General features: G+C 30.2%; 1 protein-coding gene across 4 annotated transcripts in view; it reads right to left on the reverse strand.

The window, feature by feature from the left end:
• The window catches only part of LOC118188535 (leukocyte tyrosine kinase receptor-like), a 374,636-nt gene extending 360,963 nt beyond the window's left edge, over positions 1–13,673 (reverse strand). For all 4 annotated transcript variants that reach the window (XR_015040889.1, XR_015040890.1, XR_015040888.1 and 1 more), the window contains exon 1: positions 13,060–13,673. Coding sequence is in view for 1 of the 4 variants with exons in the window: in XM_035358990.2 (XP_035214881.1) it covers positions 13,060–13,249 (190 nt within the window). In the remaining 3 variants the exon portion in view is untranslated. The remainder of the gene's footprint in view (positions 1–13,059) is intronic.
• Positions 13,674–15,110: the final 1,437 nt, after the last annotated feature.

Below are 15,110 nucleotides of genomic sequence, written 5' to 3' on the forward strand. Positions count from 1 at the left end.
TTATTCAAAACTGGCACTTGCACCTTTGTAATCTTATGCTTTGTCAAAACTACAAATGTACCCTTTATTTATCTTTTTTTTTTTTTTTTTTTTTTTTTTTTTTTTTTTTTTGAGCCCTTGTCTGGCCATGTATTTGTTGAAATTTGACTCAATAAATACTAGGCCCGGGCGGTTGGTGTGAACATGCTTCTGGGGGCTTCTTTGGTCTTTTGGACTGCTACCTGGATGGCCTGGTCGCTGGGTTTCGGTGTATGGTGCGAGGCGCCTGTGTGGCCCGTCTGGCTCAAGATAGAAGTGAACGTGCTGCATATGCCAATTAACCATTACGGTAAAGGGATGGTGCACACGTCCCCCGTCAATTATCAACTATCAACCATACGTATAACCATTCTTCCGGCAACCATGTTCCTAACAGTCGTTTAGACAAGCAAAGCGCCATTTTCGAATGCGTTCTTTTTTGTTGTAATCCAAGTTCCAACAGTTCTCATAAACAAATCGCGATATTTTCTAAAATTTTCAGTATCCAAGAATTAAGCAAAATGAACATATATATCAAGATCTTACAAGTTCTTAATTAACTTGAATTTAAACAGCAAACTTTTGAAACATATTTTTTGTAGTAATTGTAGCGAAGCAAGAGAATCAATACATATTAAAACGCGCAATGATCTTAAACAACTACAAGAATTTTGAATCCATTTCACAACAAAGTATAAGCATAGCAACTCAACCTGAAAAAAAGAACACTCATCACTAATTTTGAACTGTTTCTTCTTAATCTTCATAAACAACAAAAGCAAGGCCAGCCTTATCATTCATCTTATTTCCGTCCATAAAAACAATTAATTGGTACTCTTCAAGAATATCATCGGTGTAGACAACAACTAGTATAGGGTTCTTGTTAAAAGGAAGCTGCAAAGAAGAAACTGGAAGATTGCTGTGAAGAAAATATATAACTTTTTAAAAACAAATCATGATATTTTTCGCCTTAATTAGTTTTCAAATATAAGCTAGTAGACTTGCTTTACTAGCAATGGAAGAAACTGCGGTAAAATTTCTGCAGGAATGCAGATTTTTGCTCAAATTTCTCCGAAGTGAACAACAAGGAAATGCATTTCCCTACATAGCCGCTATTGCTGAAGTTTGCGCGAAGTCGAGTCTCCTCAACTCTCTGATTTTTTTAAGTGGAAACAGACCGCTGTATATTTCGGGAGAAGAATTGCGCAAAAAAAATTACAAAAAACTTTGAATAAGAATGTAAATGTTTTACTTTTTATTGTATCACGTAATCCTTATTTAATAATTAAAATTTATATTTTAAATTGCTGAACTATATTTTCTTTTTAATATGTTGATAATGTCTACCGATTTATAATAAATATCGATATTTGGGGAATCCTTCTTCGCCAGGTGCGAAAAGCACCATATTGCGTCCGATAAGTAACTTTTCCCTTTTCATCTCTAAAAAAATCGCCAAATTGTGCCAAGGTGGTTGCGTTAATACGTAAGTACCCATAAATGATACAGAATAGGCATGTCACAAATATTTGAAATAAAAAAATGAAGTTTCAAATTCACTAGCATTTGTTTTAAAAGGGTAACCATATTTCTGACGTACCCCGTGCATTTATTTTTCCTCGTGTATAACATCAATGCTTGCCAGGCACACTTCGAAAATACTCTGCGAAGGCATTTCTCCCTTTGCGTACTTCGCCATAATCTATTAAACCACAAATAAAAAATCTACGAAAATTCGACAAGCAATCGATCTGTGACATGTTTTAAAGAACAGCAATGTGTTGAAACAAATTATTATAATTATGATATTAATTTTTTATGAAATATTAGTTGGAAGATTAGGACATCGAGAGACATTTCAACCAATTACACACATGCAGGAAAGCAATTAAATTCATAATTACGTTACCCTGAACAAATACGCAAAATTTAAACACCTCGAAATCTTCAACTACTGATGCATCGATGCAAATGGATATACAGAGGATGTTTATACATTTTGATAATGAATTCGAAGCTGTTTACTTACTATTTAAAACGAAAAGAGCATTTTCATTTAAATGTTCGACCTGAGAGCCCTTTTTCTGGACTGTAATTCTGCATCATGATTTTCACGACAGAACGGCTTTTCGTAAAATTTCCATTCTTCTTTCACTGTTTTTCACAGTGCATCGGCGGAGTCGAGCTGAGAAAGAGCTCTTTCAACAAACCGAAATCACAATAGTCCATAGGTGAAACGTCGCAGGACTATGAAAAAATACATTGAAAACGTACACTGCAGGGAAAAAAAAATCTAAAAGGTTTCAGATTTTAAATTACGTCCAAAGGGCGTCTTTTTAACATTTTTTGTGTTACCTTTATTTATTAAATATCATGTTCTTCGCACTTAAACCATAAGATTCAGTTCAACAGCAATATCGCAAAATAATTTTAAAATGAGCATATCTTTATATAATTTCCGATACAGAGTATCGCGCGCTGGAGATAAAAGTCTTTTTTTTTTTTTTTTTTTTTTTTTTTTTTCCCGTACAGTATTGCCATTGCTCGCTTTGAAATAGGTGAATTTTTGAATCAAAAATTCGCTCAAGTTTTACAAAATATGAAATAGATAATAAAACAAATCCCAAATTCCAAAATTTGGGCTTCCAGATGCACATAAATCCCAAATTTCGGGTGGAGACGTACGTTATTCGAATTCGGATGACTCTAGGTACCCTTGTATTATCACAATGCGAGAAAGATACATACATTTATGCAGATTTTTCATTATTTAATTTCTTCAAATATAATGCAGGACTCTAACACTTGGTGGCAACAATTTGAAAAGTGATACGTCGTTTAAAGTGATTCGACCCAAAATCACATAACGAAAACTATAGTCCTTCAGGGACAAAGCCCCTTTGAACTAAAAAAAATAAGCCAGTTCTATAGCTCCCGTTCTACTGGACGGATTGACGAAATTCATATTGCGTTTTAAATGTCTCGAAAGCGTGACTTAGGATATACATAGCGACTTAGGAGATTTAAATGTAGCATCATTCTAACATAGTTATTGTGACACAGAATCAGATTTTTCCCATATTTCGATTCTATGATTCAAATTATGCCTATGTATTGAAGTTTGCAAAATTTGGTGCGAAATTTACGGACAAATTCAAAAATTTATCTTGGCGTATTTTTCTCAGTTTTCGCCAAGAATAATTTACTTGGCGAACTTCTTAATTTATAGCAACCTATTTTCCTTTTCCTTTTTTCATTGTAGACGGGCGGGAAAAAAGCTATCGTTCATATCGTTAAAAAAATATCTTGAAAAACTTCAGCTTTAATCAATTAATTTTAACAAGGTGCGTAAACCGCATTTGACGTTATTATCACTCAAAAAATGATGCCAAATTTCAACATGCTCTCATATGTAAATTCCTGCATATCTTACAAAATTTCGAATAAAAAACTCTAATTGTATAGATTAGAAATACATCCACTTTAAGACGATGTTAAAACTTTTATATGTTGTAATACAAAATGTTTTTCGAAAAATGTATAAAAAGTATTTAAAAATACAAATTTAAAAAATAAATTATAAAAAATGTGCGAATTATATTTGGATTAAGCCTAAATTTCGAATTCTGGAAGAAGGAACCAACTAAGTTTAATAAAAAAAGAGATATTAATAAATATATATCAAATTCGATTAAGATTGAAGAACTAAAATTTTGAGAGCTATTTTTTTAAAAACTACTCGTGCGATTTTTACAAAACTTGGCAGTTTGGCATAATTTGAGTCTTAGAATCGAAATAAGGAAAAAATATTGTCATGTCATTTCAGAAAAGTTCGTATTTTGTGTCAAAATACCTATATTAGAACAACGCTATATATAAATCTAATACATATTCTAAGTCGCGCTTTCGAAACATGCAAAACGCAAGTTGAATTTCTTTAATCGGTTCAGTAGAACGGGTGATATAGAACTGTCTCCTCTTTTTTTTTTTTTTTTTTTAATTTATTTATTTTAAATTTTTTTTCCGCACTATACAAAAAGATCATAACATTGCTGCTAACAGAAGTTCATAGGTAAGAGCGTAAAAGGTAGGCTAGCAAAATTTTAATGTCAAAATATGGTGAAGCATCATTTAAATAAAAGCATTCAGTGTTAATATCCATACTTGTAGATTGTTTTGTAGAAAAAACTCTATCGATTATAAAAGATAAATTTAATAATAAGTAAGGGAACCACATGATATTCTTAAAAGGGGTGTACTCCAACTGCGCTAATGAAAATCCCCCCCCCCGGTTCGAGCTATAGTCCAACTTCGCCAATCAAAATTTCTTCTTCCCTGCTGCCTACAGGGTTACAATTTAACTTTTTGAAGCCAATTGTAGCCAAGAGAAAAATAAATAAATAGAATTACATATCACAAGAACAAGTAAAAAATATCTAACAAGCAGGCTAATTACTTGAATAACAGTAATAAATGCGAGAGCTACCAAAGAAAATAAAAGGTATTGGTAAACATACATATTAGCATTACAAACATCTTTCATTTATGATAATAATATCATAAATTAAATAATTATAAAGCATACAAATTATATTTTTAATACATTACATCAATAATAGTTAAGATGTCTGAACTAGACTGGAAAATTTAATAGAGTGCAAAAAATTATTCCATATCAAAGTGTGTTAAAGTGTGCAAGAAATATTTTTCGTTAATTAAAGCAATCATGTAAATGTTTGCAGAAATTAATAGTTAAATTTAAAAAAAAGCTTAACATGAAATCTATTATAACAACATTACTATGCGTTTGGATTACTGACGTATAAATTGTAAATAAATTTAAATTATTATGCTAAGAAGTTTTTCTAAAATTTATCTAGAAGAAAAGAATTAGATAAACAGTACTGCAAATTAATATAATCAATCAGGCCTCTCAATAAATAAAAGCTTATTTTTTTAACCAAAAACTAAAAATTAGAATGCAAAAGTTTGTGTAATATACTTGGCAATATCTGAACATATAATTAGTTAGAAACATACAATTAAATTAATAACAAGCTAATTAACAGTAACATTAAGCTTAATTTCATTCAATCTAAAACAAGCAATCGATCAGGAGCTCCGCATAAGTGAAGTTTTATTGCTATTTTACGTAGATTTGCGTATAAAATAAAAGTTGCACTTGTGAAACAAGTGAATAATGTACTGATAGTCAACAGGAATTAAAATACAGTGGTTAAAAATATAACTACTTGTCAGAATGTATGCAAAGTTGCCATAGCTAGAGAAATTAAATGATTATAGAAAACTCATAAAGTTAAGCGCTACAGTGTGAAAAAAAATCTGGAATAAACATGTTAAGAAAATTAGATGGAGAAATAATCCTTAATTTATTGATATCCATATAAACTCTATGCTTTTGGAAAAATGTTACATATAATTTGCACCGAGGTATCAATCATCGAAACTGAGTTAATTTCTTTCCTTATTTTTTCTTATTAGAGGAATTTGTAAAAAGATGTGCTAAGGTGAAAATTTTTGCAATATTTTTAAAGAATAAATTTAAAAAGTATTTTTATTTCGGTGAACTGAAATTTTTACGCTACATTTTTATACAGTAAATAAGTACGAAAAAGAAAGAGCTGGGGGATCACTGGGACTGGAAACTCGGGTCGAACTACCAATGTTTAGTGACTTTTCCACAAGACCTTTTGAAATTAGGCTGAACAATATATTAAAGAAAATAGAAGATACAGCACACGTAAGAACAAAAGTGTGCTGAATTAGAGATATACATGTTTGGTGAATGAGTTAAACTTACCTGTATGCCATTGTGAAATATTAGGAATGTAGCATAAAAGCATGAGTGAAGAAGGCAATGGCAATCTAAATGTATATCATTATCAGTATCTGCTATTAATTTCAACACTGCTGAAAAAATTATAAATGAATTATATTATAAATCACATGAACTCGTTCCATTATAAATTACAACAGTTAGAAATATTATTAGCGTGATTTAGCGACCATCTTTGTTAACAAATAATTTCAAGTAATTAATTTTACAAATAATTCAGCCTGAAACTAGATTGGAAAATAAGCTGCATGCTGAAGATTAAGCTCTGCCAAGGTGTTAGAAACATCTTCTGTTAACTAGAGTTGTGATGCAAGAATTTGTAAAAATTATCATTTAAATATAAATTGGCATAAATACAATACAAAGTATATAAATTCTACATACATTAAAACTTGAGTACAGTGCAACAATATGTGAAAAAGGAATGGATTAAAAGGGAACTGAAAATCCCAGGATATGAATATAAGGGAGTTTATTTATTTATTTATTTATTTTTTTGTTAATTATGAAAATTCTGCTGACTCTCATAATTATTAATTTATTAATTAAATGTGTATTAGAAATTAAATGTATGCCAAAGTACATCAGGTGGGAAACAGAATAAATATTTAAACGTTTCTAGTATTAAAATATGGAATTTGTAACAAAGTTAAATAACTTTAATGATTAAAAATACAAAGCTTAATACGGGAATATATTGTAATAATATTAGTGTGAATTTAGAAGGACTTAAGAAGTCCAATTTTTAGATTTAATAAAGATAATTTTTATAATTAAATTAGAACCGTTTACCTAAAATGGTAAATCTGAAAGTTAAAACCATTCTGCTATCTAAGAAGATTTGTTAATATTTATCTAGACAAGAAACTTATTTAAGGTGAGCTACAAATCCGATATTTGATACGTTGATTATGTATCAGTTTTGTGTACGTCATTAATCTATCAATTTTACTATTCAAAACTGATATATATATATATATATCAGCGACTAAAATCTACAACTTGGAAACTTTTTAATTCCTACAGAGAATAAAAAAGATCTGGCTCATCATTCCTTTAAGCACCATAAAACTTTAAAATGAGTATAAAAGAAATTTATTTTTTAATGCACAATTTTTACAATATTCATAAACGAAAATAAAGGCTTGCAGTCTCAATAGAATGTCCTATTAAGGGCGATAAACGACTTTTTGTATCACCCAATCTTCTTGGAAAGAAATGGGGGACAGGAAACGTCGCGCAGTTCGTGGATTAGAAAAGAGGGGGACGGGGATTTTCGATCAAATTTGGCGCAGTTCGTACCCTACCCTTAAAAGAATAGTATATTAAGAGCGTGGAATATTATCTTAGTTTCAGGGAACAAAGTATATCAGTTAAAAAATCTCTTGAATACTTCAGCAATATGAGAGAAATATCTCCTGCTAGTATGTTGTAATCTACTGCAAGTTAATATGCGTTATTCTATATACATGTCGCGCAAGAATTAATGTGTTTTCCTCGCCTAAATCAACCAAGCATTTTATAACAGACTTGTTAATAATTCTGCTCTTCGTCCGTTGCACATATGAAACAAGGTTTCAAAGCATGTATTTAAATTACGCTTTTGTCCCAATTTCGGTGAGAAGCGCAGAGTAGTTGCCATTTTGTACAATATCCTATCAAAATGAAAATTTACAAGAAAACTTCAAATCTCAGTTGATATTAATTCAACAGTAATAACAGTGCAAAGCGTTTTTTACCGAAAGCGTAAAGCATTTACATAAAAGACTGTAAGTTTCAATTCCAACAAAAGTCAGTCTGTACTTACCCTGCCTCACCTAAATTCAGAATCTTCTGTGATAGCTATTTTTAAATATAATCCAATATTTATTTCAAAGTGAGATGTAAAGCTTTTATCCTCACATATTTTTATATGGGATTTATAAATTTACTTCCAATTTTGAGAACTTTTCTAGCTTTAAAAATATTCATCATATTATTACAAAATACAACAGCCCTTTTTCTAATGAAATTTATTACTTTGAAATCTGATCATTTTTAATAATCAAATAATAATAAGTAATACAATTAGAAATCAAGAGACAAGAGAAACCCGCCAAAGCAAAACATAAAATTAGGCAAAGTAACAATCTTGTAGTTGGCGTAGAATTTAGTCTGCCAGGTAAATCTAGGTAAGACTTTAAGGGCAAACAGTTACAGGTTTCATCAAAAGCAAAGAAATCTGCAAAGAAGGGGAAGCCATGGTTGTATTTATACCCAAAAGGAGTAAAGCGAACGAGAAGGTAGAGCCATCTGTCGGCATGCATAGTAACGAAAACTGAAAAATAAATTAATAGAATTTTTAAGGATTTAGGAAGGTATGAATCTGAATTAAAGCCATTACTAAACAAGATTAATCTTTATGAATGCGAAAGCTTCAAGAAAATACAATTCACCAATGAAAAAAGTTTTCTGGATAGTTTTTGCAGATTCAAAAATTGCTTAAATTTTCAAGTTTAAATTATGCTTAAATTTCCAGCTATGATTAGCTATAGAAGATTTGTTAATTTCGTCTTTTTGGATAGAAGATTCGTGTTGCTTGATCCGAAACTTTAACACTCTTTTAGTTTGAATTCTAAAAGAATTAAAATCAAAAATAGAATCTTTAAGAATCGCACCGCATATTTTATTAACTGGCGAGATGTGGACTTACAAATTGAACTTCTGGGGAATCCGTGAAACTTTGTAACTGATAGAATAAAGAAATGGAAGCACGACAAGGTTAATGCTGCTTCTAACAACGGAATGTCTTCTTGGAAAGGCAAGATGAAAACATTTTAAAGGCTTTAGCAATGACCACAGAAGAAAATCCTAGGTCAATAGCAACTGATTTCAAATAATTGAGTTCATTAGCAAGCAAAGGCTTTGAGGAATAAACTTTAAGAGTGCGAAATATAGAATAGTAAAAAGAAGCTACTTTTTGCTTAGCCGGGTGATATGATTCAGCATGGGGAGACAAAAAATAGAAAAGGATGTAGTGTAAATAGTTACTCTTAAATCAGATTCATTGAGAATTATAAGAATATCGAGGAAGGGAAGGGTATTGTCAGATTCAGTTTCAAACGTAGGCAGGATGTATAGATCAGTCGAATTTATGACAGATAAATTCTGGGATAAATCTTCTTTATTACATCAAAAAGCGCGGAAATGTCATTTGCGTAGCAAATCCAGAGATGAAATGATAATTTCTCAAATAATATGACCTCATAATAGTGCATGTAAATCGCAGCAAGTACCGAACTGAGGGGATTACCTACAGCTAATCCTTCAGTTTGGCGATGATATTCATTTCGGAAAACAAAGCAAGTTTGACTCAAAGAGACTTTAATAGAGACAATAACTCTTCAATTTCCGTAGATTTTAATAAGAGGCGTTAACTCTTCAGTTTCCATATGTGTGAAATGGAGTTCTGGAAGACTAGTTTCAAGACATTTTAGTGCTCCTTCGACTAGAACATTAGTAAACAATGGTTTAACATTAAAAAATACTGGAGAATAAAAGAGAAATATTTTTGAGTTCATCTACGACTTCAAAACAGTTTTTTTTTCAGGGTGTATGTTGTTAGAAAGTAAAGGAGAAAATTAAGAAACTAACTATTTGGTCAAAAGATGGGATGCCATTCCTAAGTGAAAAAGGAATTCCAATTTGGTGGACTTAAGGAAGCGCATAAAACCTTGCACAGTTAGCAGTAGGAGAAGTGACTTTGTAAACTGAGTTAAGTGTATATGAGATTGATTTAACAGCTCTCTTGAGGTCAAAAGTTTAAGAATCTTTAAGGATCGAGCAGTACAGACTTTCATTTATCAGTTTCGTGACTCCATCAATGTTTGTGTGGTTTTCCATAACAACGATTAGTCCCCATGCTATGTCATGTCACTTGGCTAAAAAAAATGGCTTCTTTTTAGTATTACATATTTCGCGCTGTCAACGTTTGTTCTTCAGAATCTTAGTTTACAAATGGACTCAATTGAGATCAATTGCATTCACCGAGGATTTTCTCCATTGGTCATTGATAAAACCCTTTACAAGGTGTTCATAGTGCCCTCAAAGAGGACATTCCACCGTTAGAAATAACATTAATAACTTTATCATGCTACCATTCCAACCTTCTATCAGTTAGAAAATTGCACGGTTAGTGTAGAAGTTTTCAAGTCTTTTCTCTCCTATCAATATAAAAAATGGTTCGATTCTTATAGATTCCATTTATGACTCCAGTTCTTCGGCAATTTACAACACATTTTTTCACTGTGGTTTGAGATATATTGGCCAAACTAAATTTCGCTTCAGAGACTTAAGTCCAAAAAGGCGAAATTAACAGGTTTTCAGTAGATGATCATAGCTCGAAATTTAATCATACTTTTAATTTTGGGACTGCAATTGGGTTTTCTTGAAACTTTTCACATTCACAAATATTTATCTTATTTATTTACTCACTTCAATTTATCTTATTTATTCAAATTCAGTCCTTTCTAACGCTTTTAAAATTCGATTAATTTAATATTTAATTTAATTTAATATTTCAATTTTCGTTACTATTTCTACCACTATCTGCGTTACCTGCTCCTTTGCTTTTCTCCTTCTGGATACAAATCTTTCCCTTAGTTGCAGATTTTTTTGCCCCTGGTGAAGAGGGACCTATATTTGTTTACCCTCGAAATCAATAGAGTCTTACTCAAAACCTGCGCCAAACAGAAGGTTATTGCTTTGCCTAATATAAGTAATATTTATTTATGAAATAAGATTTAATATCTTAAATGCACCAATTATGATATTATTTATAAATTTATTTATGAAATAAGATTTATTTATGAAATTTATTTATGAAATAAGATTTATTTATGAAATTTATTTATGAAATAAGATTTAATATCTTAAATGCACCAATTATGATATTATTTATAAATTTATTTATGAAATAAGATTTATTTATGAAATTTATTTATGAAATAAGATTTAATATCTTAAATGCACCAATTATGATATTATTTATAAATTTATTTATGAAATAAGATTTATTTATGAAATTTATTTATGAAATAAGATTTAATATCTTAAATGCACCAATTATGATATTATTTATAAATTTATTTATGAAATAAGATTTATTTATGAAATTTATTTATGAAATAAGATTTAATATCTTAAATGCACCAATTATGATATTATTTATAAATTTATTTATGAAATAAGATTTATTTATGAAATTTATTTATGAAATAAGATTTATTTATGAAATTTATTTATGAAATAAGATTTAATATCTTAAATGCACCAATTATGATATTATTTATAAATTTATTTATGAAATAAGATTTATTTATGAAATTTATTTATGAATTAAGATTTAATATCTTAAATGCACCAATTATGATATTATTTATAAATTTATTTATGAAATAAGATTTATTTATGAAATTTATTTATGAAATAAGATTTAATATCTTAAATGCACCAATTATGATATTATTTATAAATTTATTTATGAAATAAGATTTATTTATGAAATTTATTTATGAATTAAGATTTAATATCTTAAATGCACCAATTATGATATTATTTATAAATTTATTTATGAAATAAGATTTATTTATGAAATTTATTTATGAAATAAGATTTAATATCTTAAATGCACCAATTATGATATTATTTATAAATTTATTTATGAAATAAGATTTATTTATGAAATTTATTTATGAAATAAGATTTAATATCTTAAATGCACCAATTATGATATTATTTATAAATTTATTTATGAAATAAGATTTATTTATGAAATTTATTTATGAAATAAGATTTAATATCTTAAATGCACCAATTATGATATTATTTATAAATTTATTTATGAAATAAGATTTATTTATGAAATTTATTTATGAAATAAGATTTAATATCTTAAATGCACCAATTATGATATTATTTATAAATTTCTCAGGCCTGTAAAATTAATCTTGCTGGTAATAAAGACTGTTTGAAAAATTAGTTATGAACTCTTATGTGACAAATGTTTTTAGATATCTTCCTAAAAGTAAAAGTAACTGTTTCATACATCACATGGTTAGGTTATTTCACATGAAAAACTCAAAATTAATTATAAGGAAAATGAATTAATTAAGTAACTGTAAAAGTAACTGTTTCATACATCACATGGTTAGGTTATTTCACATGAAAAACTCAAAATTAATTATAAGGAAAATGAATTAATTAAGTATTTCTTTTTCTGTGGAGTAATTATGTGACGTGAACAACTAAGTTTCTTTCTCATGTGTCATTTTTTAAATTTACCAAATATTTAAATTCAAAAAAATAATTTACCTCTCATTAAAATTTTGATCAAATGAACATAAAAGTTTGCAGTTTCAAGGAAAAGAAACATTTTTCAAATAATAAAGAATATGAATTTCGCATCCTTAAGAACTAACTTTAAAATGAGTTATAAGCATGCTACAGATTTTTTGGGGGGTGACAACATTTAGTACAGTGTCTCTTTTATAACAATTCACAAATTATATATAAAACTAAAATCTTAATACAGTAGATTTTGAATATAAACGTATTTAAAAAATAACACAACTATTTAAAAATATATTTAATTTATTTATTTTTAAACTTCTGATTTTATGTTGCTGAAGACAATGCATTAATAATAGCGGAGTTACGTGCACTGAATATGGCATAGATAAGCAAGATCAGAAAGTTTGAGGGTGTCACTGGAATAAATTCCTTATAAAATACCTAAAATATGTTCATATTAGTCTTATCACTATGCAATACTCATATGACACTAAACGAATGCCCAAAATACAAGCAGAATATACCGTTCGAAAAATACAAAATTTCAACAGATTATCATGTTTAATAGGAGATATACTAGAACAGTAAACAAAAAACATTTTCATAGATTTTTAAGTGGTAATGAAGGAAAAGTAATATGAAAAACGTTACATTTTGTCTCAGTATTTTCTAAAATTTATTTCGTGGGTTAAATAGCTATATTAGGTTATTTTATTGTGTGGCAGACCCGCATGTTAAAGAACCCTACATTGTTTTCGTCCCACTGAGAGATAGGAATGACTTTAAAAGTGCTAACTCAAATGTGTTTGAAAGTACAGAAAAAGGTCCCGTTTGGAAAAAGTTGTGTCACTAACCTTTGACATTTTTTTCGGCGTCCGCATTAGGCGCTGTCTGTCCCAGAGACGATGTGTTCTCAGCGGTGAGCAGAATCCATCCTTCGGACCACTTCCATCCACAGGTCTGGTCCGTGAACTCGCATTCGAAAGACAACACCGTAGTCGCTAGAAAAACTTCCAGGACTAGGATGACAGCAAATCGCAACATGTCCGGCGATAACACCACGCGGGAATAGTTGAGATTCAGCTTCAATTTGAGGAATTATGGACCCGAATCACGACGCTGCTGGTGCAACAACAGCCATCCTGTGCCATCTCCGGCATCCCGGTGATGTCAGTTCGTCGTCACGGCAACCGCTGGGGGGATACGGCTAGCATGCAGTGAAACTAAGCGCGCTTTACTGCTCTAACAGCTCGTCCTCCGCTCTTTATAATGATCTCTCACAGGTCCTCCATATTAGAAAACATAAAGGAAATTTGCACCAAATGCAATAAGGGCGAACGTGTTCTGTCCGCAGGCTCGCAGCGTTTGTCTCGGGGGCGGAGGCATCCCGATACTGCTTGTTTGTAGCCGATTTCTCCAGCTATTCCGGGAGTCAAGGAAAGAGGATGGAGTTGCGACGCATCGCGGCTAGGTGGCGCTGCAGCTGTGCAGCAAATGAAGGCACGCTGCCAAAGTTGAACCCTGAGTAAGATGAAATTTGTCAGAATGTGTGCATTTTCAGCGAAGAGCTGCTTCTTCGCTCTGGTAAATGGCTTAGCAATACATGTAGAAACATTAACTCACTTTGTAGCATGCGTTCAGATGGAAGGTAATAACAGATATGTAGCAAAAACAAATCTGTGTCAGCCAGCCGTTTCGTTCTTTGCAATCATTCATTGATTTGTTTCTAGTCGGCTTCAAAAGTCTTTAATTGTTCCAATTTTAAAATTCATTTATATTTGATGTCTAATTTAATTTCATTAATATAGCTGCTATAATTGTTTGCATAAAAAGTAAGAGAACTGAAAGGAAGATGAATTTTTGAATTTAGCAAAATCTTTTCGAATAGAAGATTCTTTTTTAAATTAAAAATACTAGAGGTAGAATGAACCCAATATTTTCATGAATCCAAATCCGTAAAGGTTCCCAAACCTATCGAATCCTTAGTAATATAATAAATCAAAAATATATTAAATATTAAAAGTTTATAATTAAAACAAAATTTGAAATCCGCGTTTAATGAAAAACATTTTTAAGAACATAATTTTGTGTTTAGTAAGAAAACAGAAATGAAATTTAATAAATGAGGTACAAAACCTCTTTGAAGTATCAGCCTTTGTTTGTATGAAGTTTTTTTATTTTTCCAGATTCAAATAAAATCAAAGATTAAAGTATGACTTGGTTTATTTTAGTACTGCAAATTACACAAGGGCTATCTGCTTAAGAGGAGGGATGCCTTCGCGGAGGACTTTTTAAGGCAAACTGGCTTATATGCACGTTACACATGGAGAAAACCACGAAACCGCTTATGCAGCCAGCCCGTTCGCCTGGAATCAAACCCGGGTCGGAACTACTAGAGTCCAATGACTTTACCGCTCGGCCACTGGTAGCCCTTTGAAACATTAAAGCAAGTGTAGAAGGAGAATTATTATTTCAAGAGTCAATATATATAAACAACATATTATAGAACACTATTTATTTCCAGAAAACTGAGAAAAATCAAGTACCTCTTATTTTACAAGTTGATAAAAGCCCACTTGCAACACTTAGGGCACTTAGAAAGCTGATCTGATGATCCACGTGCTACTGAAATTGCAAGCTACTGAATCTTGAGTGCCACACACTGAATTTCCTGTTGAGAGTTTAACGTTCCGTGTTTTATATTTAGGCATTTTGAAATAATATCCCTCGCCTACAATAGCTTTGATCTAAAATACGCTAAGAAAATTGTATTTTGTCAAATATTATATTAAAAAAATTAACTTCAACTTTCGAAAGTTTTAATTTGTTAAATATTTACCTCATTTGTAAAGTTCCATTTGTATTGTCTGAGAAATTATAGGTCTTTTTTTTTTAATTGAATTTT

This window comes from Stegodyphus dumicola, chromosome 4, assembly GCF_044657685.1.
Source record: "Stegodyphus dumicola isolate Sdum_Otavi_A_Nest chromosome 4, ASM4465768v1".
In the NCBI taxonomy this organism is placed as follows: domain Eukaryota; kingdom Metazoa; phylum Arthropoda; class Arachnida; order Araneae; family Eresidae; genus Stegodyphus; species Stegodyphus dumicola.